General features: G+C 55.9%; 2 protein-coding genes across 2 annotated transcripts in view; one reads left to right on the plus strand and one right to left on the minus strand.

Annotated features, from left to right (window-relative positions):
* The window catches only part of slc16a10 (solute carrier family 16 member 10), a 426,623-nt gene that overhangs the window by 363,156 nt on the left and 37,122 nt on the right, over positions 1-26,345 (minus strand). The gene's annotated exons all lie outside the window — the stretch shown is intronic.
* rev3l (REV3 like, DNA directed polymerase zeta catalytic subunit) lies at positions 549-26,133 on the plus strand. Its single transcript, XM_062468056.1, is given in 30 exon segments — positions 549-678; positions 1,895-1,943; positions 2,396-2,490; positions 3,509-3,559; positions 3,562-3,612; positions 3,831-3,915; positions 7,034-7,176; positions 7,555-7,683; positions 7,912-8,146; positions 8,421-8,563; positions 8,708-12,572; positions 13,025-13,890; positions 14,252-14,331; positions 14,582-14,707; positions 14,834-15,026; positions 15,173-15,284; positions 15,767-15,882; positions 16,317-16,435; positions 16,558-16,676; positions 17,343-17,484; positions 18,137-18,381; positions 18,656-18,764; positions 19,109-19,315; positions 19,734-19,843; positions 20,507-20,621; positions 20,893-21,030; positions 21,201-21,391; positions 24,196-24,442; positions 24,969-25,184; positions 25,754-26,133. Coding segments are annotated over 30 exon segments (8,568 nt in total). The 3' UTR covers positions 25,895-26,133.

A 26,345-nucleotide genomic window follows, 5' to 3' on the forward strand; every position in this document is an offset into this window, starting at 1 on the left:
CTGCCACACAGCCGTGGCTGTGGCAGTGTAAAGACTGCCCCGCAGAGCAAGCCGTGTGTGTGGGGAGGGTGGAGGGGTTGGGGGGGGTTAGGAGGGGGTGGTGGGAGGGGTGGGGGTTAGGCAAGCAGTGCTGGTTATGTAGTAGCGGGGGCCATTAGACGGGGCAAAGACTGTGAGTGGAATCCTGCTGTTGCATTGACACAGAAGGAGAGAGAGAAGTGGATAGAGAGGAAAGGAGGGTTATAGACTGACAACTATCTATTCCTAGCTGTCATTAGCTGATTTGTACCAGAGCCCCGCTTCTACTAATCAATCACTCAATCAATCAACCAGTCTCTGTCTGCACTGACCTTTGAGTAAAGAGAATCTGTCAGTGTGGGCTGCAGTGTGTTACTAGCATGGGGTTGGGCTTTCTCTACCAAAATGAACTGTGATGTTCATGAACAATGGGTTATTGTTTGTAGGTTTAAAGTCCAATCCTAATGTGTGTGTGCGTGTGTGTGTGCGTGCGCCCCAGGGTGTGTGAGCTGCTCCAGGGAGGAGCCGTGATGAACAGGAGCTACCAGCCCCACGAGGCACACATCCCCTACCTGCTGCAGCTCTTCATAGACTACAACCTGTACGGCATGAACATGCTCCAGCTGGGAGCCGTCAAGTTCCGCAGGGGCCAGCGCAGAGGTGGGACACACACACACACACACAGGAGGCATGCACACACACACACACACACACACACACACACACACACACACACACACACAGGAGGGCAAGCACACACACACACACACACACACACACACAGGAGGGCATGCACACACAGGAGGGCATGCACACACACACACACACACAGGAGGGCATGCACACACACACACACACAGGAGGGCATGCACACACACACAGGAGGGCATGCACACACACACACACACACACACACACAGGAGGGCATGCACACACACACAGGAGGGCAAGCACACACACACACACACACACACACACAGGAGGGCATGCACACACAGAAGGGCATGCACACACACACACACGCACATGGTGGTTCTCCTTTCTGTGGAGCTATGTAGCTGAGGCTGTAGGCCGGGGGTGGGGCTGTAGTCATGACAACACATCCCATAATCACAGGAAGTGAACCTGTCTGTGTGCTGCCTCTGACACCCCTGGGCTGTCCCAGATGGCGGACCAGACAGTCACAGGGTACCTCTCCCTGCACTGCACTGGATTAACCCAGCAGATAACCAGGGCTGTTTGATCATGGCTAAACCCTAATCTCTGGGCCGGGCCGTCCGGGGACTGGACAGGTATCTCCGTTCTCCACGGCTGACTGGATATCTCCCCAGCCCAGAGAAGGCGTTCAGGCCTAGTCCAGACCAGTGTGAGACCTCTACGCATGGAAGGTTCATGAATTGGCAGGAAATCCCCGCTCAAGATGAACACTTTTTTTTTCTTTTTTTCTCAAACCGTTCAAGCAAGAATCTCCCCAGACAAAGACAAGGGTGGAATGCTTAATCCACCTTTTGGATCGACGCAATTACAGCCGGGGCTCCCCATACCCCGGAGCACAAAGAGTGCATGCACCGTGATAAACGCTACACCTGTTTACATTCTTCTCTCTCTGCAGATCTCTCTTGGAAGAGAGTTTGTAATCTGGGATCAAGTTTAGAGACTTTGAGCAGGGCAAAGCAGAATAATGCTGGCAGCAGAGAGCCTGTGTAGTGGGTGTTCTTGGGGTAGGGATTCTTTGTGGATTCGTTTTTTGCACCTGTATACTAATTGTGTATGTGTGTGTGTGTGTTTCAGAGCCCCCCCCCTCAGCTTCAGACAGACAGGAAGCTATCTGCAGCGCCTCCTTAAAGAGCCCTCGCCTCTCCAAGCTGAGGGACAGCACCTTGGGGGACACGTTTTGTGCGCTGGGATGAGGACGCCATCCCCTGGTGAGTGACACCTGCAGAGCCTCCGTCTACATGCCCCCTCTCCCCTCTCCTCTCCTCCCCTCTCCTCTCTCCCCCTCCCCCTCTCCTCCTCTCCCCCTCCCCCTCTCCTCCTCTCCCCTCTCCCCCTCTCCTCCTCTCCCCTCTCCCCTCTCCTCCCCTCTCCTCCTCTCCCCCTCATCTCCCCTCTCCTCCTCTCCCCTCTCCTCCTCTCCCCCTCTCCCCTCTCCTCCTCTCCCCTCTCCTCCCCTCTCCTCCTCTCCCCCTCCCCCTCTCCTCCTCTCCCCTTTCCCCTCCTCCCCTCCCCTCTCTGTCTACCCAGAGCAGTATCTAAGTCTTCCAAATGTTTGCTTCCTGGTTCCTTGTCGCTCGCTCATCTCCAGGTCTTTTTACTTCCTGTCTTTTCTCCTTCTTCTTCTTCTGTCTCTTGTGGTCCCTGTGTGTCCGTGCTGCAGCTCCATGGTCCTGGAGGAGGTGGAGAAGCAGAGCACCTGTGAGCTGGAGGTGGATGCTGTCGCAGCAGACGTCCTCAACCGCCTGGAGCTGGAGAGTAAGGAGGACGGAGAGGAGAGGATCCTCCTGGATCTGGCTTCATTCAATCTCCTCTCGCTCTCTGTGTCTCTCTGTCTGTCTCTCTCTGTCTGTCTCCGTCTCTATCTCTGTCTCTCTCTCATTCTCTCTGTCTCTCTCTGTCTCACTCTCTGTCTGTCTGTCTCCCTCTCTCTGTCTCTCTCTCATTCTCTCTGTCTCTCTCTGTCTCTCTGTCTTGCTCTCTGTCTGTCTGTCTGTCTCCCTCTCTCTGTCTCTGTCTCTCTCTTCTGTCTCGCTCTCTGTCTCTCTCTGTCTCGCTCTCTGTCTGTCTGTCTCCCTCTCTCTCTCTTTCTCTCTGTCTCTGTTTCTCTCTCTCTCTGTCTCTTTTATGTTAAGAAGCAGAAAGAGGGGGAGACAGAGAAACAGAATAGTCAGGATCAAAGAGTTTGAGCAGATTAAAATAAAAGCCTGGAACTAAATCAACTAAATCAACACAATCTGTCAAAGCAGAGCATCCTGGACCTCTATGATTATGCATCTGCCAGTAGAATCTCAGCCCTGTCCTTCTGATGTCTCTATTTTGCATGGAAGCTGCCTTTTTCAAAGCCTCCTGCTAGTTCACATGCATATTTAATACAATGACACAGCAAAACAAACAGCGAGTGCTACAGGGTATGTTTCTGATTAAGTGTGGTGTTTCAGGCCAGGACCACTCTCCCTGTCATCCAGCTTTTATCTGTGTTGAGGACCGGAGGAGGGCATACCAGGGAGGGCTGCAGTTGCTTTTAGCTAGATTTTCCATCTCCCCAGAAACGGCCATACCATAAACATGGTGTTGTAAGGGACCAGAGGAGGGATGATTGCACAGGTCCATGCTGAGTGCCTGGGCATCACTGTGTCTGCTGTCGTAATAAAGACTTCTCCTGGCTCCACCACAGTGTGGAGGTGCAGACAGGTGGGGGGGGGGGGGGGGGGGCAAAACTGCGGAGCACATGCTGTGCTGAACTGAACGTGTGTGTGTGTGTGTGTGGGTGTAGATCAGATTGGCAGAAACCCTGGCCTGCAAGCCATCTGGGAGGATGAGAAGCAGAGAGGAGAGAGATGAACCAGGTGTCCCAGGTAGAAACGCTCCAGTCCCAAGGTGAGCGACCAACACACTGACATCCCGGACGGGCACGTCCAGTCAGTGTGTGTGACACTGGACACCCGCATAGCCTCTGCCAGCCTCATAAACGGGAATCTGTCTGATCTCTGGCAGAGATGCTGTGTATGTGGTTGTGGAGCGGGCGTGTTCCAGCTCTGGTTTGTCCCTGTGTGTCGACCCGCATCAAAGAGGGTTTTTGTTTCATGATCTTCCAGATCGTGGGTTTGTCGTATCCTCGGAGAGCGAGAGAATCTTCATGAGGAGACTCAAGGAAATTCTGAAGGAGAACGAGTTTGATGTGTAAGTAGAATCTTTATCTCTCGTTCTGATTGGAATCTTAAGGGGAACGATTTCTCAATGCAGATTTTCCCACAGTTGCTGAAAAGTCAGACCATTGCTTCATTTTGCGTGAGTGAAGCCATGTGGTTGGTTAAGTAGTGTTGGAAGAGCGGGGGTGGGTGCATTTTTGGGAGGAAACTCTTTGAAGATAAACATGTGGTGTTTTCCAATCGCGTTAGCTAGACGAACTGTGGACTTGGAAGACCACATCTAAGTACCACAGGGAGAGAAGCCACAGCTGGATTTTTCTCGCTCTTGTCACGTTAAATGACATAAAGGCCATTCGTGTGTCCTCACTTTCCCCATGTTTTTCTGGCGAACATCTGTGTCATGGTTACACCAGGCCTCTTCCTGGTTTGTCTCAACAGTGTTTCACAGAGAGAGAGGGTGGGAGAGAGAGGGAGGGAGAGAGGGTGGGAGAGAGAGGGAGGGAGGGAGGGAGAGAGGGAGAGAGGGAGAGAGAGAGAGGGAGGGAGAGAGGGAGAGAGGGAGGGAGAGAGGGAGGGAGAGAGGGAGGGAGAGAGGGAGGGAGAGAGGGAGAGAGGGAGAGAGGGGCATGAAGAGAGGGCTTGTGGGATAAAGGGGGTCACCGTCCTGTCCTCTGTGTCCGGGTGCTCAACATGCTCCCCTTCCTTGCTGAGCAGCAAGTATTTCCTGTTATAAATAAAGTACAGTTGGCTCGGTGCATGCCGTTACATCAGACCCAGATGGCTCCTATTCACAGAGCTTGATAGCGGAGCGGCAGTAAGCAGGGAGGAAAGCAGAGACAGCTCTATCATAAACAGCAGAACGAAGCGGGGCCAGGGGAGAGCAGGGGGGGAGTAGGGGGAGAGCAGGGGGGGAGAGCAGGGGGAGAGAGCAGGGGGAGAGCAGGGGGGGAGCAGGGGGAGAGCAGGGGGGAGAGAGCAGGGGGGAGAGCAGGGGGAGAGAGCAGGGGGGGAGCAGGGGGAGAGCAGGGGGGGAGAGCAGGGGGGAGAGCAGGGGGAGAGCAGGGGGGAGAGCAGGGGGGAGAGCAGGGGGGAGAGCAGGGGGAGAGCAGGGGGGAGAGCAGGGGGGAGAGCAGGGGGAGAGCAGGGGGGAGAGCAGGGGGGAGAGCAGGGGGGAGAGCAGGGGGAGAGCAGGGGGAGAGCAGGGGGGAGAGCAGGGGGGAGAGCAGGGGGAGAGAGCAGGGGGAGAGCAGGGGGGAGAGCAGGGGGGAGAGCAGGGGGAGAGAGCAGGGGGAGAGAGCAGGGGGGGAGAGCAGGGGGGGAGAGCAGGGGGGAGAGCAGGGGGGAGAGCAGGGGGAGAGCAGGGGGGAGAGCAGGGGGAGAGCAGGGGGGAGAGCAGGGGGGAGAGCAGGGGGAGAGAGCAGGGGGAGAGAGCAGGGGGAGAGCAGGGGGAGAGCAGGGGGAGAGAGCAGGGGGAGAGAGCAGGGGGAGAGCAGGGGGGAGAGCAGGGGGAGAGAGCAGGGGGAGAGCAGGGGGAGAGAGCAGGGGGAGAGAGCAGGGGGAGAGCAGGGGGGAGAGCAGGGGGAGAGAGCAGGGGGGGAGAGCAGGGGGGGAGAGCAGGGGGAGAGCAGGGGGGAGAGCAGGGGGGGAGAGCAGGGGGGGAGAGCAGGGGGGGAGAGCAGGGGGAGAGGTTTGGTCTTGGCAGAGGAAGCTGTCTCCTCACGTGACAGGGTTTGGGCTGTGCCACACAAACATGTCTCCTACTACTCTGTCTGGCTCACAGACGGGCTTGTCTCTCGCTCATAACAAGAACGTACTCACGCTGACTGACACACACACACACACACACACACACTGTACACTCACTCCCTCTCTCTTTCGGATGCACTTTCTCTGTCTCAGCTTTGTACACACACACGCACACACACCCCACCCACACAAGCCACATGCTGTGTCCCAGTGATTGCTACTGTTCACAGCACAGTAGCCATGTAGAGCCAGTGGAGGGGGGCGGAGTCTGTGGTGAAATGTGTTAATTGCTGCAGGAATCTCCTGGCACCTGCTGGGCCCCCTGCTGTAGTCACTAAAGTCATTAGCAACGAGACTAATTAACACGAAACGAGACGAGCGTGCACAGCCTTGTCTCTGGAGCTGCTCCCCACGAATAAGACATTCTCTTTGAATAAGAATAAGCCTGGTGCCTGAGATGGAAGCACTCAGCTCCCTCCAGCCCGGCTCCCTGCACCCGTGCAGCCAGCAAGTGTGTATTGCGATATTTAGGAGTTGCTAGGCGATGCAGGGCCGTGCGGAGTGTGGATGTGTGAGGCTGATAGGCTGATAGGCAGCCTGAAGCTGAGAGGCATTTGGAGAGGGACCAAGACTGGCTGGCTGGCTGCCAGCTTTCCATTCATACCCCTATCTGCCCACACACACACACACACACATACTACACAACACGCACTAATTGCACGCCACACACACTCCACAGCACACAGGCACACCCATTAAGGCACTCACTCCAGGCCACACACACACATATAAACAAACACATGTGTTTACTATATACAGTGTACACATACACACTCACTTGATGTATGCCTACCCACACAGGCAGACTCAATCTCTCCTTCTCTCCTGATTAAGACAGTACGGGGCAGTTATAAAACATGGCTGCTTCAGCGCCAGTTCACATGGATCCCGTCTATAACTGATGATAACGTTGGCAATCACAGGGGCCCTGTCTATGACTCTGATGATAACCCTGGCAATCACAGGGGCCCTGTCTATGACTGATGATAACCCTGGCAATCGCAGGGGCCCTGTCTATGACTCTGATGATAACCCTGGCAATCACAGGGGCCCTGTCTATGACTGATGATAACCCTGGCAATCGCAGGGGCCCTGTCTATAACTGATGATAACCCTGGCAATCACAGGGACCCTGTCTATGACTGATGATAACCCTGGCAATCGCAGGGGCCCTGTCTATAACTGATGATAACCCTGGCAATCACAGGAGCCCTGTCTACGACTGATGATAACCCTGGCAATCGCAGGGGCCCTGTCTATGACTGATGATAACCCTGGCCATCGCATGTATCACAGCTACCAGAGGCTCACACGGAGCTGCTCTTTCCTGCCTCTTTAACCAGGACTCAGTCAGGACCTGCTGATGACCCGGAAGAACAGGAGTCTTTCCCCGCCGACCTGTCGCTGCACCCGGACATCCCCACACGGGAGGGGCTGCGCTGCACCCCTGCCAACATGGTGGAGGTGCACCAGGGCTCCCAGACAGGTGAGGGACACTCCAGCCCTGGCAGGCCTCCTCCAGTTTCAGCTCTGTATCAGGCAGACAAAGGCACACAGTGATACTGACATCCGTTGTAATCCCCCCCCACCACCACCACTCCTACCGAGTCTGAATATTAAGTGTAACACGCTGCTGGGGACTACATTAGCCTAATCAGCCAGCTCAGACTGCCAATTGTCTCACAGGACCATTTGAAATGCCAGGGACAGCGGTGCCTTAACATGCGCGCACACACATCCAGTACACACACACACACACGCATACCGTACACACACACACGCACGCATACAGTACACACACACACACGGATACCGACTTGTGGTGTGGTGTGTGCCCTGGCTGCAGTGTTCCTCTGCCCTTCAGGCTCCGTGAGGTGCAGTAACAGAAGCTCAGAGGATGCGATCGTGGACGAGGAGGCCATCCTCAGCCTGCTGGAGAGCAGTCAGACCTTCCTCCCGCTCTCCCAGAGGTCCACGCACTCGCCCATTCTAGGTAACCAAGACACGTCATGCAGAACCGCTCTTGGCATGCTTACAATACGAATTCCATGCCTGTTTTTAAATCAACATGGCTCAATCAAGCCATTTCAAACCAAATCAAACCTATTTTATTTTTAAATTCTCAATCTTGTTCTTTGACGTAATTATATATACAGTGTGTGAAATGTAAAGGTGTCGTATGGTTTTCTACATCACAGCAGTCTGTGTGTTTGTGCTCCAGACAGCAGCCAAGACCATGCGATGGTTGACCTGCTGGCCGGCCTGGAGGATGATGGGTACAGGGCGACGCCCATGAGGCAGAACTCCCAATCACTGATGCAGGGAGGTGGAGACTGTCACTACAACAGCGACGAGGAGGAGGCGGAGCCTGAGCTGGAAAGGGAAGAGGCGGAACTCAGTATGGTGATGTCACAAAGATGGGACTGCGACCTTCCGGAACAGCCATCTAGAACAAGGTTCGTTTTGAGTTTCTGTTCATCTGTTGTCAACCACCACCCAGGTCACTATATCAGTGTTAGTTTTCTTCTTTCTGCTCATTCATCTGTGTGTTTCCTGGAGTGTAGTAAACATGTTCTCATTTGTCCAATGTCATTGTCTCTCTACTGAGTCTACACAGACCTGCAGCAGGTAGATGAAGGTCAATCGCTGAGCCGTGATCATGCATTGTTTAAAGCTCTGCCTCATTGTTCAATCGCTGTCTGTCACCTGCCTCCCGCTCCCCACCAACAGAGGCAGTGTGAAGGACACGGAGGAAAGCTTCAGTGACGAGCCGCCAGCCTCCTCAGACGAGGAGATGGAGTGGAGCGCAAACAACTCTGTCTTTGCCAACCTGTCCATCCCTCAAGTGGATGGGGCTGCTGATGAAAACAGCGGTGAGTCATTCTCCCGGAACGTAGTTTAGCCTCGCTGTTGGCACGAGCTTTTTCCTGGAATGGGCGAGATAAGATGTTTGTTTATCGCTTTGGTGCCGTCGTTGGTATTGACGTAGTTTTCATCTCTTCCGTTTTGCCCCCCAGACTCTTCACTAACGGACAAAGGCTCAAGGACCTCCCTGACCGTCACCGACAAGCTCCTGGGCAAGAGGAAGCCCTTTCCTGGGGAGACAGTCCACCTGGAGCCCCCCTCCTCAGCCAAGATCCTTCTGGAGTGTAAACACCCCGAGCACAGGCAGGCCCTGTCCCTGGACACAGAGGAACCAGCAGACAAACACTTCCTCTCCAAGAGCTCCCTCAGTCTGGACGCCAACGAGTGCTCCACGGGGTTTAAAGTGAATAAAGAGATTCCCTACATCCAGCCAGTCAAACACCCCATCCCCTGCAACCTGGTCAGCCAGGCCGAGGTGTCTCAGACCTGCATGGACAAGATGGACGTGCGGCCCCTCTACACCTACGAGAAGAAGACCATCGCTTTGGACGAGTCCGACCTCGACGGCTTTCCGTTCGGCAACGGCAAGATCACCCAGAGCAGGAAGAAGTACGGCAGCATCAAGAACGTAGAGAAGAACCGCCTGTCCATCCTGCAGAACCATCGCAGCTTCTCCCTGTGCTACTCAGAGCTCAGGAACTGCCCGTCCAAAGTGGACCCGGAGCTGAGTCAGAAGGGCTGCAAAAGCCCCATCCTGAGGAACATCACCCCGTCCCCCTGCGCCATGGAGGACGAGGAGCTGATGGACCCCCAGGAAGGGGAGATGGGTCAGGGGGACGAGGAGGGGGACGTGGGGGAGCTGAAGATTAGGTATGAGGACTACCAGGAGAACAAGACAGAGAGGACCATCGTAGCCCAGCAGGAGGCTCACTACAAGTTCTTCCCGAGTGTCATCCTCTCCAACTGCCTCACCAGGCCCAATAAGAAGGCGGCAGCAGGGAGCAAGGTAGCGGATTCCTGCAGCAAGCCGGAGCTGGCAGAACCGCGCCGGTCCAGGCTTGGGAGGCGGAAATCTGCAGCCTTGAAGACGAAGGTGAATGCCGCGGAGAACCCAGCTTTGGAGAGCCGAGAATGCACGGCATTCGGCGTTGTTACACCAGCTGGTCCGATGAACACAGACAGTGAGAAGCCAGGCGCAGAAGAAAGTAACTTTGCAGAGGAGAAGCCAGGAGAGAAGCCTGTTCCAGGGAAGTCCCTCCCTGAAGAGAATATGGATACCGAAGAGAAACCAGAGACTAAATCCTTAGACCCACTGCCAGAACCACCTGTCCCTTCCCCGGTACCTTCACCAGCCTCAGTCCCTACTGGTCCCATTGAAGCCACAGTGGAGATTAACAGATTAGCCCCACTACCTGTGAAGATTTCAGGGCTGCCTGGCAGTAAATACACCCTGAGGGCCAAACGCAAGATGAGCTACGATGGTGAGGACGGAGAACACTCAGGAGATTTCAAGTATAAACACACGCTCTCCCTCCGACACGGACTGAGGGACAGCTACGTTCTTAACGGCCAGGAACTCAAGTATCAGAAACGCCGGAAGATGGCCCGAAAGGAGCCTCCTATCATCATCAAGTACATCATCATCAACCGGTTCAAAGGTCAGAAGAACATGCTGGTAAAGATGGCCAAAGTGAGTGCTGAGGAGCAGAGGGTGGTGCTGACACCTGATAGACTTCAGCAGTACAGCAAACTGGCCCCCCTCAAGAACTTCTGGCCCATGGTCCCAGAGTCCTCGGCTGTCAAGTTCCCCCCCAAAGACCCCAAAGAGCCAAAAGCAAAAAAACAGCCCAAGCGAAAAGCTAAGGTGTGCCCAGCACTTAAGAAACCCGGAACCTTCTGCAGCCCACAGAAAGTTAAAGTCAGGCGGGGTGAGAGGCTAAAAAGGACTAAAGGCGCTAGAGCCCAAATTCGGCCCTCTCTCCCTCCTCCGAAGCCATTTTACTTTGAGCTAGCGGATGACCATGACACGGACTACAAGGATGTGATGGTGGAGCTGGGATACCTGTCAGAGAGATCCCCCAGCCCTGCAGACTGCACCCCGCCACGGTGTTGGTCACCTAGCGACCCCTTCATGGACTCCATGTCCTCGGATCAACTCATTAACCCCTTCAACGACCCATGTCTCAGTTCCACCTGTCAGGAACCCCCCACGCAGTCCTTAGGTCGAGGTGCGCGGAACCAAAGTCGGACGGGCCGCCTTCGAAATCTAGCCACAAGCCCGAAAAGGAGGTCCAAGTCTGCTAATAAGCTTCCAGAGGGTGAACAGGCTAAAAATGAGAGCATGAGAAGGAAAGGAAGTGGCGCGGCTACCAGGAGGAGGAAGAAAGAGCCGGAAGCGGTTGAAGGGAACAGCGCAAGTAATGGTGCCACTGTCTCCACTGCTTGCACAAGACCCAGGAGGTCTAGGAAGAAGAAGCAGGTAGTGGAGTGTGAAACCCCCTTGGCAAACAAGAGCTGCGACAGTTCCCAGGTTCTCTTCTCCGAGGATGAGATCTTTCCCTCAGGGTCCTCCTCAGACACCCTCCCTTCGTTCCAGCAGCCAGCCGGCACCGCTAGACACCCCCAAAACAGCTTGTCCAAGTCAGTTGAGCCAAAGGCTGAGGACTGTGAGACATCTATCATGGAGGTCAGTCAGAGCTATGCCTTCAGACCCCGGTCACAGCCAGACCTGGAGCGGAATGCTGAGGTCAACCCCCTAGCTGGCTCCCAACATTCTGTTGTGAAGGCCGAGGCCGCTGTGGAGGAAGGTAATCTCACTCAGGTGACGTCCATACCTGGACCCATGGATAGGGACGGTGAGGGCTTCTCCAAACCCGACTCCCCCGATACAGGTCCTAAGAATGGGGAGGGGCTACCTCAGGCTGAGAGCCAGTCTGGACTAGCTGTCCTGAAGAAACTCCTACAGAAGAGGCAACAGGGTCAGCAGCTACCATCACGGCAGGTTGGCACGGAGACCGGCTCCACCGCCACACCGCCTCCTGGTACAGCACAAGCCCCATCAGCCAAGCCAGCCAAATCGAGACGAACCCCCTCCAACACCCCCCGGAAACCCAGGGCACCTAAGACTACAACTCCCAAGGAGAAGAAGCCCCGGACCAGGAAGGGGAAGTTCTCTCAGCCAGAACTGCCAGTGAAGCAAGAGCCCAGCCTGTCTGATGATAGCCCAGTGTTTCTGTCAGATCCAGGTCTGGACAGCTGCTACTCGATAGAGGACAGTTTATCCCCGGAGCTCCCTCACAACTACAATTTTGACATCAACACCATTGGGCAGACGGAGTTCTCCAGCCTGTACATGGGCAGCCAGTTTGTTCTGACCGACAAAAACCTGCCTCAGAAGTTTTTGAGTGATGTAACTCAGGAGGCGGTTCCTGCCTTGGTGCTGGGGTTTGAGAAGAGACCTGATAGGCTGTTTGGCCAAGGGGAGGAGCTCCAGAGAGGTTCGGATTGGCACAGGGCAGGGCCTCTCAGTCCCGATCTCTTTGACAGGCCGGAAAACGGGGAGTCCGCGTCCAATCATCTCTCTTTCCTGGAGTCAGAGAGGATGTTGAGGAGCAGGGAGTGGGGGTCCTCCATGGGGAAGGTCCACGGCCTCAGCCACTTTCAAGACTTTCACTGTGAGAGAAAAGAGCTGCTCTTTTCTGCCTTCGAGCCTGTCTTACCTCTGCCTTTAAGCTCTGCCTCGTTCGCGGACCACGAGGGCTCTCCAACCGGAGACGGGCTGGAGGGGAACGATGCGTCCACCACCCCCAGTAGCTCTCCCCGGTCCGTCAGCTCTCTGTCCCAGGTCAGGGCCAGCCAGCCTCTCAGGGGGGGGGTGGGAGCCAATGTACTCAAGCCCCTCATGTCGCCCCCAAGCCGGGAGGAGATCCTCTCCACCCTCCAGGACCTGGAGATGTCTGAGGCCACCTTCCAGGAGCCCTTCTGCAGTGACCCCTCGGATGCCCCAGGGAAACCCAGGTAGGACCGCACACTGACACACGTGCAGTGTATATGAATGAAACCAGGAATTTAGTGTCTAAGTATTTTTTTTTATGTCAATATATTTGTGTAAAATAGAGGTTGGTACATTATTCATATGTTGTGGACGTTCAGAAAACGTAAATATTGGGAAAATGTACTACAGGTTATCAATAAAATTACTGGGATTAATATTCCATTTAATCCCTGATTTATTTGATGGGGGGACGATTCAGATATTGACCTTGAACATATGATTTATAAAGATCCTGCCCCAATACCAGCAAAGACAGGCATTGTAATGGAAATCTGCAGACCCTCCTACTGTTACTATGTGGCTCAGAGAAATAGCATCTTATGTTTCAGTATATATTTAGATAACTGTCCCTGACGAATGAGGCACAGTCATGTAAAGCGTCCTGAGATCCAACACGTACGGTTGTCTTGTGCAGGGAGGTAGGAGGACGGAAGCTGACGGTGGAGACGAGACTGGCCAAGGACCTGCCCGAGTTTAACGGGGACCTGTCCCAGGAGGGGCTGCAGTTCTGGAAGACGGCCTTCTCTGCCATGACCCACCCAGGCTCCTCACACGCGTTTGGGGCCGAGGCCTTCGAGACAGCTGAGGGAGGCGTGGCTCAGCCTGGCCCGTCGACCTTGGCTGGAGACCAGAAGGTCGTCCTTCTGCCCTGCAGGAGCGCGCCCAGTCGAGAGCGGGTGGAGCTCTGGCTGCAGGCCAGGAGGCAGTACGAACACCTGCAGAAGGGGAGGAGAGACACCCGGGAGAGGAGGAGGACGGAGGGGGCTGGAGAGGAGACGTCGAGCCGGACCGAACCCGCCGCTCACCGTGAACCGGACCTGAGAAAAGAGGAAGGGTCGGAGAGGCTCGCGAGGACTCGTAGCGAGAGGGGAGGTGTGTCCCTTCACGTGTCTCCTGTCGGGGAGGCGGAGACTCAGGACAGCCCCGTGGGGTCCGAGCCTGTGACAGACCCTGGTGCTCAGGACCTCGCTCTTCAGGACCCTGGAGAGGAGGAGCGCTACGGTCAAGCTGTCTCCCCTGACTCTCCCGACCTGCCTCCATGGCAACAGACAGAACAGCCCAGCCCCTCGGGTTGCGCCGTGGGGGAGGGGAGGGGCCCTGGGCCGGAGCCTCTGTCCCCTGTCAGGGAGGAGAGGCAGTTCCTCAGCCCCTCTCCCTTGCCCCTGAGCAGGGAGGGGGGACGGACAAGCCCCGGCCTGCTTCACAGCACCCCGGTCCTGAGGAGATGCAGAGGCAGCTCACAGCCGGTCTGCAGCACCCCCGTGACGGACGGTAAGCCAGGTCTTCATCCCCTGAATTTAAATTTGAATCGTTCCCCTTCCGCCCGTCTATCGCTGGCCCGTGGCTAATTACATTAGCGATAGCGCGCATCCGCTCAGACTGCCATGAGCCTCTTTCAAACTAAACTTTCTTACCTCAAAGTGTGAAATTTTTATGGCCCTCCATTAAAAGCTGCATAATTGGCTAATCAAGCGAGCCAGGGATACTTGAATCTGTCACAGTCATTTATTGAATTAGTTTTAATATGAGGAAATGTCCCCGGTGCGCAATTGTTTTGTCCTTGCAGATTGTGCATCGTTCCACCACAGCTTCCCCTCTGATTGTTATTTGGGGGGTTTGATCTGTTGTTCCACAGACGCAGCGCGCTCGTCCCAGCAGCAGCAGAGGAGAGAGAGGGACACGGACGCCCTGAGAAGGGTGCTGTTGACCACCCAGATCAAGGTCAGCCAGAACACACAGGGAATACCTCACCTGCTCGTACACAGCTCTTAACTTAACCAGACAGCTGCCTTAAACCCAGTGTACCCTGGCCAGGAATGTTGTGCACAGCCCAAGAATACGAATCAGATACTAAGATATTGACACCGAAAGGCCGAGGAAAAAATGCCGGTTCTCTATCTACCTGTGAAGTTTTCTTGTTAGTTTTTTACCATCCTGTTTAAAAAGCCTTTCGATTCCCTGTGCTCCTCAGAACCAATTTGGTGCTTTGAACGTTCCAAGGAAGGATAACTCTCAAATCGAAGGCCCGAGCATCAACAACTCGTACGGTTTCAAAGTCAGCATGCAGAATCTCCAGCAGGCAAAGGCTCTGCATGAGGTGAGGAGCCCCTCTGGTTCACACTACCCCACTGGCTGTGCAGTCTGCAAACACACACACACTCTCTACAGTGTACTGGGAGTCCCTTGAAACCTTGATGGAGACCCCCTCGTTTTTTCTCTTCAGGTTCAGCATCTGACTCTGATGAGCATGGAGCTTCATGCGCGGACTCGGAGGGACCTGGAACCCGACCCCGAGTTTGACCCCATATGTGCCTTATTCTACTGCCTCAGCTCTGACGCTCCACTGCCTCACTCAGACAAGACCCAGCTGACTGGAGCCATAGTGCTGGACAGGAACTGTCAGGGTGTCGGTCCAGGTAAGGGCTCTCTCCTTCCTGTCATGTCTCAGGAAGTGTAAAATGCTACATTGTCAGACCTTTTAAGAGTCAGCAGTGCTCATGTATCCATCACCCTTTCGATTGGAGAGAATGAGGGATCTTTTTATCCTTGTGATCCCTCGCAGGTCGCAGAGAAACAGCGCCCCTACTGGTCAGATCTGGCGTTTCAGGGCTGCAGGTCATCTATGCCTTGGATGAGAAACAGCTGCTCCAGGAAGTTGTCACTGTAATCAGGAAGTATGTGTCCATTTATGGAGATGTCCTTGATTCCGATGCATCTGAAACAAGTGATTAGCTCTGCTGTCTTACAAAGACTTCTTTGTGAAACACTGTGCCCCCTGACCTGATAATGTGCTGTTCATTTTTTTACATTGGCAACATTTGTATGACTCCTCAGATGTGATATTGTCAACATAATTCACACACTACACTTGCAGTTATCCAATTTTAACCCAATAACTCTGTTCCATTTGTGTCACCAGTCTTGAAAGCCTTAATAGCTGCTATAGATAATATTAAGATACTTGTAATGTTGTTGTTTTGTCACTTTGATGTGTTTCTAATGTATGTTTATATATTCTGTGCTGTACAACAAATTTCTTCTTGGAGGACATTAAAGTTAGGGTTAGGTTAGTCTAAGCCTGTAGCATAGTGAGACCCCATAGAAGCACCTTGCTGTGTTGACCTCCATGCTGATGGGGTTTCTGCCTCCACACCAGGTACGACCCGGACATCCTGCTGGGTTATGAGGTTCAGATGCGCTCCTGGGGATACCTCCTCCAGCGAGCATCGGCCCTGGGCGTGGACCTCTGCCAACAGCTCTCCCGGGTCCCAGGTAGAGTGACACTTAACCTGGCTGACGTGGTTTTTTTTGTGTTTTTTTTTAGATTCTTCTTTCTTTGTCTTTTTTTTGTGTGGTTGTGAGGTGAGCAGAAGGCAGACTGCTCCTGTTTATCAAGCGCACAGCTGCTTATGTCTTCAAGATTTAGCTAAAATAATTGAGGGTGATGGTGCCTGACAGTGCGAAGGAGGTTTATTGAATTAACATTGAGTAACATAATAAGTTTTAAAGCAGAAAAGTTATGTTTTTTTTTAATCAAAACCCTCACCCTGCTGTGCCAGTCTGTATCCAACCGTAACATTGAGGTCAAGAATGTGTGTGTGTGTGTGAGTAATTGGCTGCTGGGTGGGCATTTGTGAGTAAATCGTTGCTGTCGCCTACGCCTGGCGGCTTGATATAATGACATAATGGTGGTCTGGTTTCCTCAGGAGACTCAAAGGACAACCGCTTCTCAGCAGACAAGGACGAGTATGGCTCCGACACCATGTCAGAGATCCACATCATCGGACGCATCACCCTCAACCTGTGGAGGATCATGAAGACCGAGGTATCTGTCTGTTAGAAAACCCAAGCCCTCTCTTCCTTCTCTTCATGGATGGGGTCTTTTCACGGGGGCAAGTGCCCAACAGGAGAAGTCATTGCTCTGTGTTCTCCTCGCGTTTTCCTCAGGCGACGTTGAACAACTACAGTTTCGAGAACGTGGCCTTTCATGTGCTGCACCAGCGCTTCCCCCTCTACAGCTCCAGAACCCTGTCTGACTGGTTCGACCACATCACTGACCTGCACAGGTGAGAGGAGTCTTCATCCAAAAAAAAAAAATAATATATCAAAAACAAACACCTCGCATCCAACCTCAGGTGGCTGAGCGGTGAGGGAATCGGGCTAGTAATCCGAAGGTTGCCAGTTCGATTCCCGGTCATGCCAACTGACGTTGTGTCCTTGGGCAAGGCACTTCACCCTACTTGCCTCGGGGGGAATGTCCCTGTACTTACTGTAAGTCGCTCTGGATAAGAGTGTCTGCTAAATGACTAAATGTAAATGGAAACCTGCAACCTTCACTTCACTCACATGGTGTAGCAGTAGAGGTCCGTGTGTGGATCTCTGCGTCAGCGGGGTGTCTCAGACAGCTGGGCCTGTGCTCTTCCAGACTTTGGAATTATTTTTATCCAAGTGCCATAAAACGCCTGAACTCCTGACCCATAGGGTCCGCACTGCACTTGAAGACAATATCTTCTTTAGCTACTACAATTTTTATAAGTTATTTACTTATTTATTTATTACTGTGTTCATATTGCTTAGGTCTCTTTTTTTATGTTTTAATTAATTCATGTTTTACTATATTGTCCTGTCATACTATGTGTCACCACCACCAGAAGAAGTGCAATTGAATTTCGTTGTTATGTGCAATGACAATAAAGGCATTCATTGATTCATTCATTCCTTCATCCCTGCAGGTGGAAGGTGGTGGATCACTACATAAGCCGTGTGTGCAGCACCATGCAGCTCCTCCAGCAGCAGGACATCATCGGCAGGACCAGCGAGCTGGCCAGGGTGTTTGGGATCCAGTTCTACCACGTGCTGACCAGAGGATCTCAGGTCAGGACCCCCCAGGCCCCAGGGGGACGGGGCAGTCGTCAGGGGTGCAGGGGAAGAAATGGACTTTCCTGTGTACTTGGGTTATTCACTAATCAACAGAACTAGTCATGGGATACTTGTTAGTATGTTCTCGTGTGTGTTTGCTCTTGATAAGAGATGATTGTGTCTTTGTCAGGCTGAATTTGGATAAAAGTGTCTGCTAAATGAATAAATGTGAATAGATGTCCAGGGTCTGGAGACAGTACGGGGTAAAAGTCCCTGCAACCCAGTTCTGGGTCGGCTTGGGGGTCAGCTTGGGGTCATGGCTAGGTTCTGCTGGTGGAGGTTGTCTGATCGTGTTGTTTCACCTCCAACCCCCCATGTGGTGGTTTAGAGAAATCTTAGTGTCTAGGGTCAACAGCAGAGACTGAACCGCGGGCATGCTAGGGCATGCTGGGGCATGTTGCAGCAACAGCCTGTTACCCAAGACTGGGAAGTGATGTTTGTACTGTCGACCTCTGCCATGCTGTGAGGCTCTGGTGTTGTCAGGGAGCAGGAATGAATCCATGAGAAATCAGTGAGCCAAGAACAAAAGAGTTGATCAGCTAGTTTAACACTCCTCTCTCTTTCTTTCTCCCCCCCCTCTCTCTCTTTCTCCCCCCCTCCCCTGCAGTACCGTGTAGAGTCCATGATGCTGCGCTTGGCCAAGCCCATGAACTACATCGCGGTGACGCCCAGCGTGCAGCAGCGCGCCCAGCAGAGGGCGCCGCAGTGCATCCCCCTGGTGATGGAGCCCCAGTCCCGCTTCTACAGCAACTCTGTGGTGGTGCTGGACTTCCAGTCTCTCTACCCCTCCATCGTCATCGCCTACAACTACTGCTACTCCACCTGCCTGGGCCACGTGGAGAGTCTGCAAACGTAAGGACTGATGTCTCTCTCTCACACACACACACACACACACACACACTGTCTCTCTCTCACACACACACACACACACGCACTCTCTCTCTCTCACACACACACACACGCGCACACTCTCTCTCACACACACACACTATCTCACACTCTCTCACACTCTCTCACACACACACGCGCACTCTCTCTCACACACACACACTCTCTCACACTCTCTCACACACACACGTCTGTTGAGTACGTGGGTGCGAGGCTAACCCTGGTGTCGCTGTTCCAGGTCGGATGAGTTTAAGTTTGGCTGCACCTCCCTGAGGGTTCCTCCGGAGCTGCTGCACCAGCTACGCAACGACATCACCCTCTCCCCCAACGGCATCGCCTTCGTCAAGGTACAGCTGCCGCCTGGCTTCCTGTCCTTACGCAAGCTGCCTCCTGATTTCAAATCAAGGTCGCCGTCTTACAACTCCTGATTTGGAAGTAAATGTTGTTACATTGTGTGTGTGTGTGTGTGTGTTCGATGTGTGTGTGTGTGTGGGAGTCAGGTGGCTGAGCGGTGAGGGAATCGGGTTAGTAATCTGAAGGTTGCCAGTTCGGTTCCCGGCCGTGTCAAATGACGTTGTGTCCTTGGGCAAGGCACTTCACCCTACTTGCCTCGGGGAGAATGTCCCTGTACTTACTGTAAGTCGCTCTGGATAAGAGCGTCTGCTAAATGACTACATGTAAATGTGTGTAGCCGTCGGTGCGTAAGGGGGTGGTGCCCAGTATGCTGGAGGAGATCCTGAACACGAGGATCATGGTGAAACAAGCCATGAAGACCCACCGCCAGGACAAGGCCCTGCTCAGGCTTCTGCACGCCAGGCAGCTGGGCCTCAAGCTCATCGCCAACGTCACCTTCGGCTACACCGCCGCCAACTACTCTGGACGCATGCCCAGCGTGGAGGTGAGGTCCTGGGGAGTGGAGGTGTGGGGACCTGGGGGGGTGGAGGTGAGGTCCTGGGGGGTGGAGGTGAGGTCCTGGGGGGTGGAGGTGTGGGGACCTGGGGGGGTGGAGGTGAGGTCCTGGGGGGTGGAGGTGAGGTCCTGGGGGGTGGAGGTGAGGTCCTGGGGAGTGGAGGTGTGGGGACCTGGGGGGGTGGAGGTGAGGTCCTGGGGGGTGGAGGTGAGGTCCTGGGGGGTGGAGGTGAGGGGACCTGGGGGGTGGAGGTGAGGTCCTGGGGGGTGGAGGTGAGGGATCTTTGACCAAGGGTGATGTCTGACACAGGAAACATCCCACCCATCCTATCTGTCATGAGTCAACATCTCCATTTTCAGTACTTGTGTGAAGGCTCTGCCGTGTTGTCATGCTGCGTGTTTCTCAGGTCGGGGACAGCATCGTCCACAAAGCCCGGGAGACTCTGGAGAGAGCCATCAAGATGGTGAACGACACCAAGAAATGGGGAGCTCACGTTGTGTACGGGGACACTGACAGGTAGGGAGCGTGATGCTCGCCCTGAGACGAGGTGGCCCAGCTCTGCTCACCATCTCCCCCTGACCTCTGCTCACCATCTCCCCCTGACCTCTGCTCACCATCTCCCCCTGACCTCTGCTCACCATCTCCCCCTGACCTCTGCTCACCATCTCCCCCTGACCTCTGCTCACCATCTCCCCCTGACCTCTGCTCACCATCTCCCCCTGACCTCTGCTCACCATCTCCCCCTGACCTCTGCTCACCATCTCCCCCTGACCTCTGCTCACCATCTCCCCCTGACCTCTGCTCACCATCTCTCCCTGACCTCTGCTCACCATCTCCCCCTGACCTCTGCTCACCATCTCCCCCTGACCTCTGCTCACCATCTCCCCCTGACCTCTGCTCACCATCTCCCCCTGACCTCTGCTCACCATCTCTCCCTGACCTCTGCTCACCATCTCCCCCTGACCTCTGCTCACCATCTCCCCCTGACCTCTGCTCACCATCTCCCCCTGACCTCTGCTCACCATCTCTCCCTGACCTCTGCTCACCATCTCTCCCTGACCTCTGCTCACCATCTCCCCCTGACTTCTGCTCACCATCTCCCCCTGACCTCTGCTCACCATCTCCCTCTGACCTCTGCTCTGGTTCCTCCCCCTGACCTCTGCTCTGGTTCCTCCCCAGCATGTTTGTCCTGCTTAAAGGAGCCACCAAAGAGCAAGCCTTCAGGATCGGGAACGAGATCGCCGAGGCTGTGACTGCCACCAACCCCAAGCCGGTCAAGCTGAAGTTTGAGAAGGTAGTGAGCTGGGTACAGGGAGACAGCCTCACCGGGGTAGACCAGCGTAGTGAAGTGTGTCCTATTCATTCAGGACACACACACGCTCGATTGTTCACCGTGTGGATCAGATCACGTTGACATTTAAAGTGTGTGTGTGTGTGTACTTGACGGAATGCACACGTGTGTGTGTGTGTGTGTGTGTGTGTCTTTTCCTTTTTTCAATGGAGGCCAGTCTGAAAAAGATTGATAAGCGCTGCAGACTTACTCCCTACCCCCCCTCCTCCCCCAGGTGTACCTGCCCTGTGTGCTGCAGACTAAGAAGCGCTACGTGGGCTACATGTACGAGACTCTGGACCAGAAGGACCCCGTGTTCGACGCCAAGGGGATCGAAACCGTGCGGCGAGACGGATGTCCGGCCGTTTCCAAGGTAACGCCCTCCCGCCCAGCAGCCCTGCGCTCAGGCTCCTGTTCCCACGGCGATCAGAGGGAAGCGGGGGAAACCCGATCTTCCGTAACCGTCTAGACGGGAAGCGGAAACCCCTTCGCCCCTGTGTCCTAGTGTGACCTTTGACCCCCCCGACCCTTCCGCCCGTCTAGATCCTGGAGCGCTCCATCAAGCTGCTGTTTGAGACGCGGGACGTGAGCCAGGTGAAGCAGTACGTACAGCGTCAGTGTGTGAAGGTGCTGGAGGGCGGGGCCAGTATGCAGGACCTCACCTTCGCTAAGGAGTACAGGGGCAGTGGCTCGTACCGGCCTGGGGCCTGCGTCCCTGCTCTGGAGCTCAGCAGGTAAGCCAGCTCCCCCTCCAGCTCCCCCTCCAGCTCCCCTTCCAGCTCCCCCTCCAGCTCCCCCTCCAGCTCCCCTTCCAGCTCCCCTTCCAGCTCCCCCTCCAGCTCCCCCTCCTGCTCCCCCTCCAGCTCCCCTTCCAGCTCCCCCTCCAGCTCCCCCTCCAGCTCCCCCTCCAGCTCCCCCTCCAGCTCCCCTTCCAGCTCCCCTTCCAGCTCCCCCTCCAGCTCCCCTTCCAGCTCCCCCTCCAGCTCCCCCTCCAGCTCCCCTTCCAGCTCCCCTTCCAGCTCCCCCTCCAGCTCCCCCTCCAGCTCCCCCTCCAGCTCCCCCTCCAGCTCCCTCTCCAGCTCCCCTTCCAGCTCCCCCTCCAGCTCCCCCTCCAGCTCCCCCTCCAGCTCCCCCTCCAGCTCCCCTTCCAGCTCCCCCTCCAGCTCCCCCTCCAGCTCCCCCTCCAGCTCCCCTTCCAGCTCCCCTTCCAGCTCCCCTTCCAGCTCCCCCTCCAGCTCCCCCTCCAGCTCCCCTTCCAGCTCCCCCTCCAGCTCCCCTTCCAGCTCCCCCTCCAGCTCCCCCTCCAGCTCCCCTTCCAGCTCCCCTTCCAGCTCCCCTTCCAGCTCCCCCTCCAGCTCCCCCTCCAGCTCCCCTTCCAGCTCCCCCTCCAGCTCCCCCTCCAGCTCCCCTTCCAGCTCCCCCTCAGCTCCCCTTCCAGCTCCCCTTCCAGCTCCCCCTCCAGCTCCCCCTTCCAGCTCCCCTTCCAGCTCCCCCTCCAGCTCCCCCTCCAGCTCCCCTTCCAGCTCCCCCTCCAGCTCCCCTTCCAGCTCCCCCTCCAGCTCCCCCTCCAGCTCCCCTTCCAGCTCCCCTTCCAGCTCCCCTTCCAGCTCCCCCTCCAGCTCCCCTTCCAGCTCCCCCTCCAGCTCCCCTTCCAGCTCCCCCTCCAGCTCCCCCTCCAGCTCCCCTTCCAGCTCCCCTTCCAGCTCCCCCTCCAGCTCCCCCTCCAGCTCCCCTTCCAGCTCCCCTTCCAGCTCCCCCTCCAGCTCCCCTTCCAGCTCCCCCTCCAGCTCCCCTTCCAGCTCCCCTTCCAGCTCCCCCTCCAGCTCCCCCTTCCAGCTCCCCTTCCAGCTCCCCTTCCAGCTCCCCCTCCAGCTCCCCTTCCAGCTCCCCTTCCAGCTCCCCTTCCAGCTCCCCTTCCAGCTCCCCTTCCAGCTCCCCCTCCAGCTCCCCCTCCAGCTCCCCTTCCAGCTCCCCCTCCAGCTCCCCTTCCAGCTCCCCTTCCAGCTCCCCTTCCAGCTCCCCCTCCAGCTCCCCCTCCAGCTCCCCCTCCAGCTCCCCCTCCAGCTCCCCTTCCAGCTCCCCCTCCAGCTCCCCTTCCAGCTCCCCTTCCAGCTCCCCCTCCAGCTCCCCCTCCAGCTCCCCTTCCAGCTCCCCTTCCAGCTCCCCTTCCAGCTCCCCCTCCAGCTCCCCTTCCAGCTCCCCCTCCAGCTCCCCTTCCAGCTCCCCTTCCAGCTCCCCCTCCAGCTCCCCTTCCAGCTCCCCCTCCAGCTCCCCTTCCAGCTCCCCCTCCAGCTCCCCTTCCAGCTCCCCTTCCAGCTCCCCCTCCAGCTCCCCTTCCAGCTCCCCCTCCAGCTCCCCTTCCAGCTCCCCTTCCAGCTCCCCCTCCAGCTCCCCCTCCAGCTCCCCTTCCAGCTCCCCTTCCAGCTCCCCTTCCAGCTCCCCTTCCAGCTCCCCCTCCAGCTCCCCTTCCAGCTCCCCCTCCAGCTCCCCTTCCAGCTCCCCTTCCAGCTCCCCCTCCAGCTCCCCTTCCAGCTCCCCCTCCAGCTCCCCTTCCAGCTCCCCTTCCAGCTCCCCCTCCAGCTCCCCTTCCAGCTCCCCCTCCAGCTCCCCTTCCAGCTCCCCTTCCAGCTCCCCCTCCAGCTCCCCTTCCAGCTCCCCTTCCAGCTCCCCCTCCAGCTCCCCCTTCCAGCTCCCCTTCCAGCTCCCCCTCCAGCTCCCCCTCCAGCTCCCCCTTCCAGCTCCCCCTCCAGCTCCCCCTCCACACTGGTGTGTGTGTGTGTGTGTGTGTGCGTTATATTATATATATATCTTTTTTTTATTATTATTATTCTTTTGTCCACCTTTTTTTGTGTGTGTGTGTGTCTTTGGCTTGGTCTTTGTGTGTGTGTGTTTCACTGTGTGTCTTTGGTGTGGCTGTTTTGTGTGTGTGTTCCCAGGTGTGTGTCTGTGTAATGTGGCTGTGTGCTAGACCTCCCCCTCCACTGGCAGTGTGCTGTGTAGTACCACTCACTGATTCCCCACAATGCCCGTTGCCTGCCTGCTCTACTACAGCCTGCTCTGTGTACACTGTACCTGAGACAGTTGCCTAGCAACCCATTCCCTAATGAGTGGAGAAATCAGATTTCAAAGACATGGTTAAAAGGGGACCCAATATTCGGCATGATTCATGAGAAATATGACAATTTATTACGGTCATGTGTGCACATTTAAATAAAGGTTTATTTTGTTTCGTTTTTTGCGTTTGTAGGCACACAAACAGCACACAATACACATACTGGTGATGCGTGTAGGTTTTTGCGTATTGGAATACAGTTGAGAAAAACAAGATTGAAAATTTATGAATTTTGGCCTCTCCCTCCCTCCCCCCTTACCCCCCTCCTCTCCCTCCCTCCCTCCCTCCCTCCCCCCTTACCTCCCTCCCTCTCCTCCCTGCCCCCTTACGTCTCCCCCCTCCCTCCCTCCTCCCTCCCCCCTTACCTCCCTCTCCCTCCCGCCTTACCTCCCTCTCCCTCCGTCCCCCCCTCCCTCCCTCCCCTAGGCGTATGATGGCATACGACCGGCGTCTGGAGCCGCGTGTGGGAGAGAGGGTTCCCTACGTGGTGGTGTACGGGACGCCGGGCGTGCCCCTCATCCAACTGGTCCGGCGCCCCCTGGAGGTGCTGCAGGACAGCAGCCTGCGCCTCAACGCCACCTACTACATCACCAAGCAGATCCTGCCCCCGCTGGCCCGCATCTTCCAGCTCATCGGCGTGGACGTGCCCAGCTGGTACCAGGAGCTGCCCAAGGTTAGGCCTCAGGGAGCGGGGAGGGACACCTCCTTCCCAACACAGAACCATCGGCTATCACTGGTGGTTGTCTTGAAAGACTGATGAAGCGATTTGTTTATTTCTTGTGGGAATGAGAGATCTGATATCGGATGCACCCTGCCCCTTCTGAGCCTCACGTTACTGATTTTATCAGTCAGTTGGGAGCCGAGATGAAAATCTAAACTGCTTTGTCCAGATTTTTTGTACAAGACAGAAACAAGTCATCTAGGGGAAGGGAAAATGCATGGCTGCACATTAGGAATCAAATCAGACCTATCTCCAGTTGCGGTGGTAGTAGTCATTGTTAGACACATAACCAGGTCTTTGTGATGCGGTGCAGTTGCCACCTGGTGGTCATTTTTAGGAAAGCCTCACACAACTGCCTTTGCCTGATGGAAGTGTGTTTCCTGTGTGTGTGTGTCCTGTGGGTGTGTGTGTGTGTGTGTCCTGTGGGTGTGTCTGTGTGTCCTGTGTGTGTGTGTCCTGTGTGTGTGTGTGTCTCCAGGTCCAGAAGGCCTCCTGCTCCACAGTGTGTGTCGGGGACGAGGCGGGGAGGAAGGGCACCATCTCTCACTACTTCACCACGCTGCACTGCCCCGTGTGTGACCAGCTCACCCAGCTGGGTGTGTGCGCCCGCTGCCGGGGCCAGCCTCAACGCGTCGCTGTCACCCTCCACCAGGACATGCAGCTGTGGGAGCGCCAGCAGGACCAGCTGCTGAAGGTGAGGGACACTGGGGGACAGAGAGGGGGGGCTGAAGGTGAGGGACACTGGGGGACAGAGAGGGGGGGCTGAAGGTGAGGGACACTGGGGGACAGAGAGGGGGGGCTGAAGGTGAGGGACACTGGGGGACAGAGAGGGGGGGCTGAAGGTGAGGGACACTGGGGGACAGAGAGGGGGGGCTGAAGGTGAGGGACACTGGGGGACAGAGAGGGGGGGCTGAAGGTGAGGGACACTGGGGGACAGAGAGGGGGGGCTGAAGGTGAGGGACACTGGGGGACAGAGAGGGGGGGCTGAAGGTGAGGGACACTGGGGGACAGAGAGGGGGGGCTGAAGGTGAGGGACACTGGGGGACAGAGAGGGGGGGCTGTAATGAGGTCAGCACTGATGGGAATGCTGGCACCCCCCACAGGCACCTTTTTATACCTCTGGCTTTGTGTTTCAGTTTTGTCCGAGGGCAGCCCGAGTACAGATTGCAAATAAATTGTTACAGTCTGTGTGTGTGTGTGTGTATCTGTATATTGTATTTCCACCGCTTGCTAAAGCCAACTAGCGTCTGTATGTGTCTCCAGATCTGTCGTAACTGCAGTGGCAGTGCAGAGAGAAAGGTTCCGTGCGCCTCCCTGGACTGTCCCGTTCTCTACAAGCTGTCTCGGGTCAACCGACAGCTGTCCAAGGCCCCCTACCTCCGCCAGCTCCTGGAGCAGTTCTGAACAGCCCCTGGCGCCGCGCGGCGCCGCCCTGGTGCTAAACGCTGCCTCGCTCAGCTCAGTGTTAGCGTGGGGTTTCTGTTAGCGTGTCGGCGCTTTGATTGAACCCTGTTGTGTTTTCATTCGGTCCTGTTGTTGGTCATTGTTTATTCTACAAATATTCCTGCGTGTCCAGACTGGCTGTTTGGGCCTCCCCTCCCCTGTGTGGGCCTCCTCTGTGTGGGCCTCCTCTGTGTGGGCCTCCTCTGTGTGGGCCTCCCCTGTGTGGGCCTCCTCTGTGTGGGCCTCCCCTGTGTGTGGGCCTCCCCTGTGTGGGGGCTCCCCTGTGTGGGGGCTCCCCTGTGTGGGGGCTCCCCTGTGTGGGCCTCCTCTGTGTGGGCCTCCTCTGTGTGGGCCTCCTCTGTGTGGGCCTCCTCTGTGTGGGCCTCCTCTGTGTGGGCCTCCTCTGTGTGTG

The sequence above is a fragment of the Osmerus eperlanus genome, chromosome 8, assembly GCF_963692335.1.
Source record: "Osmerus eperlanus chromosome 8, fOsmEpe2.1, whole genome shotgun sequence".
NCBI lineage: Eukaryota > Metazoa > Chordata > Actinopteri > Osmeriformes > Osmeridae > Osmerus > Osmerus eperlanus.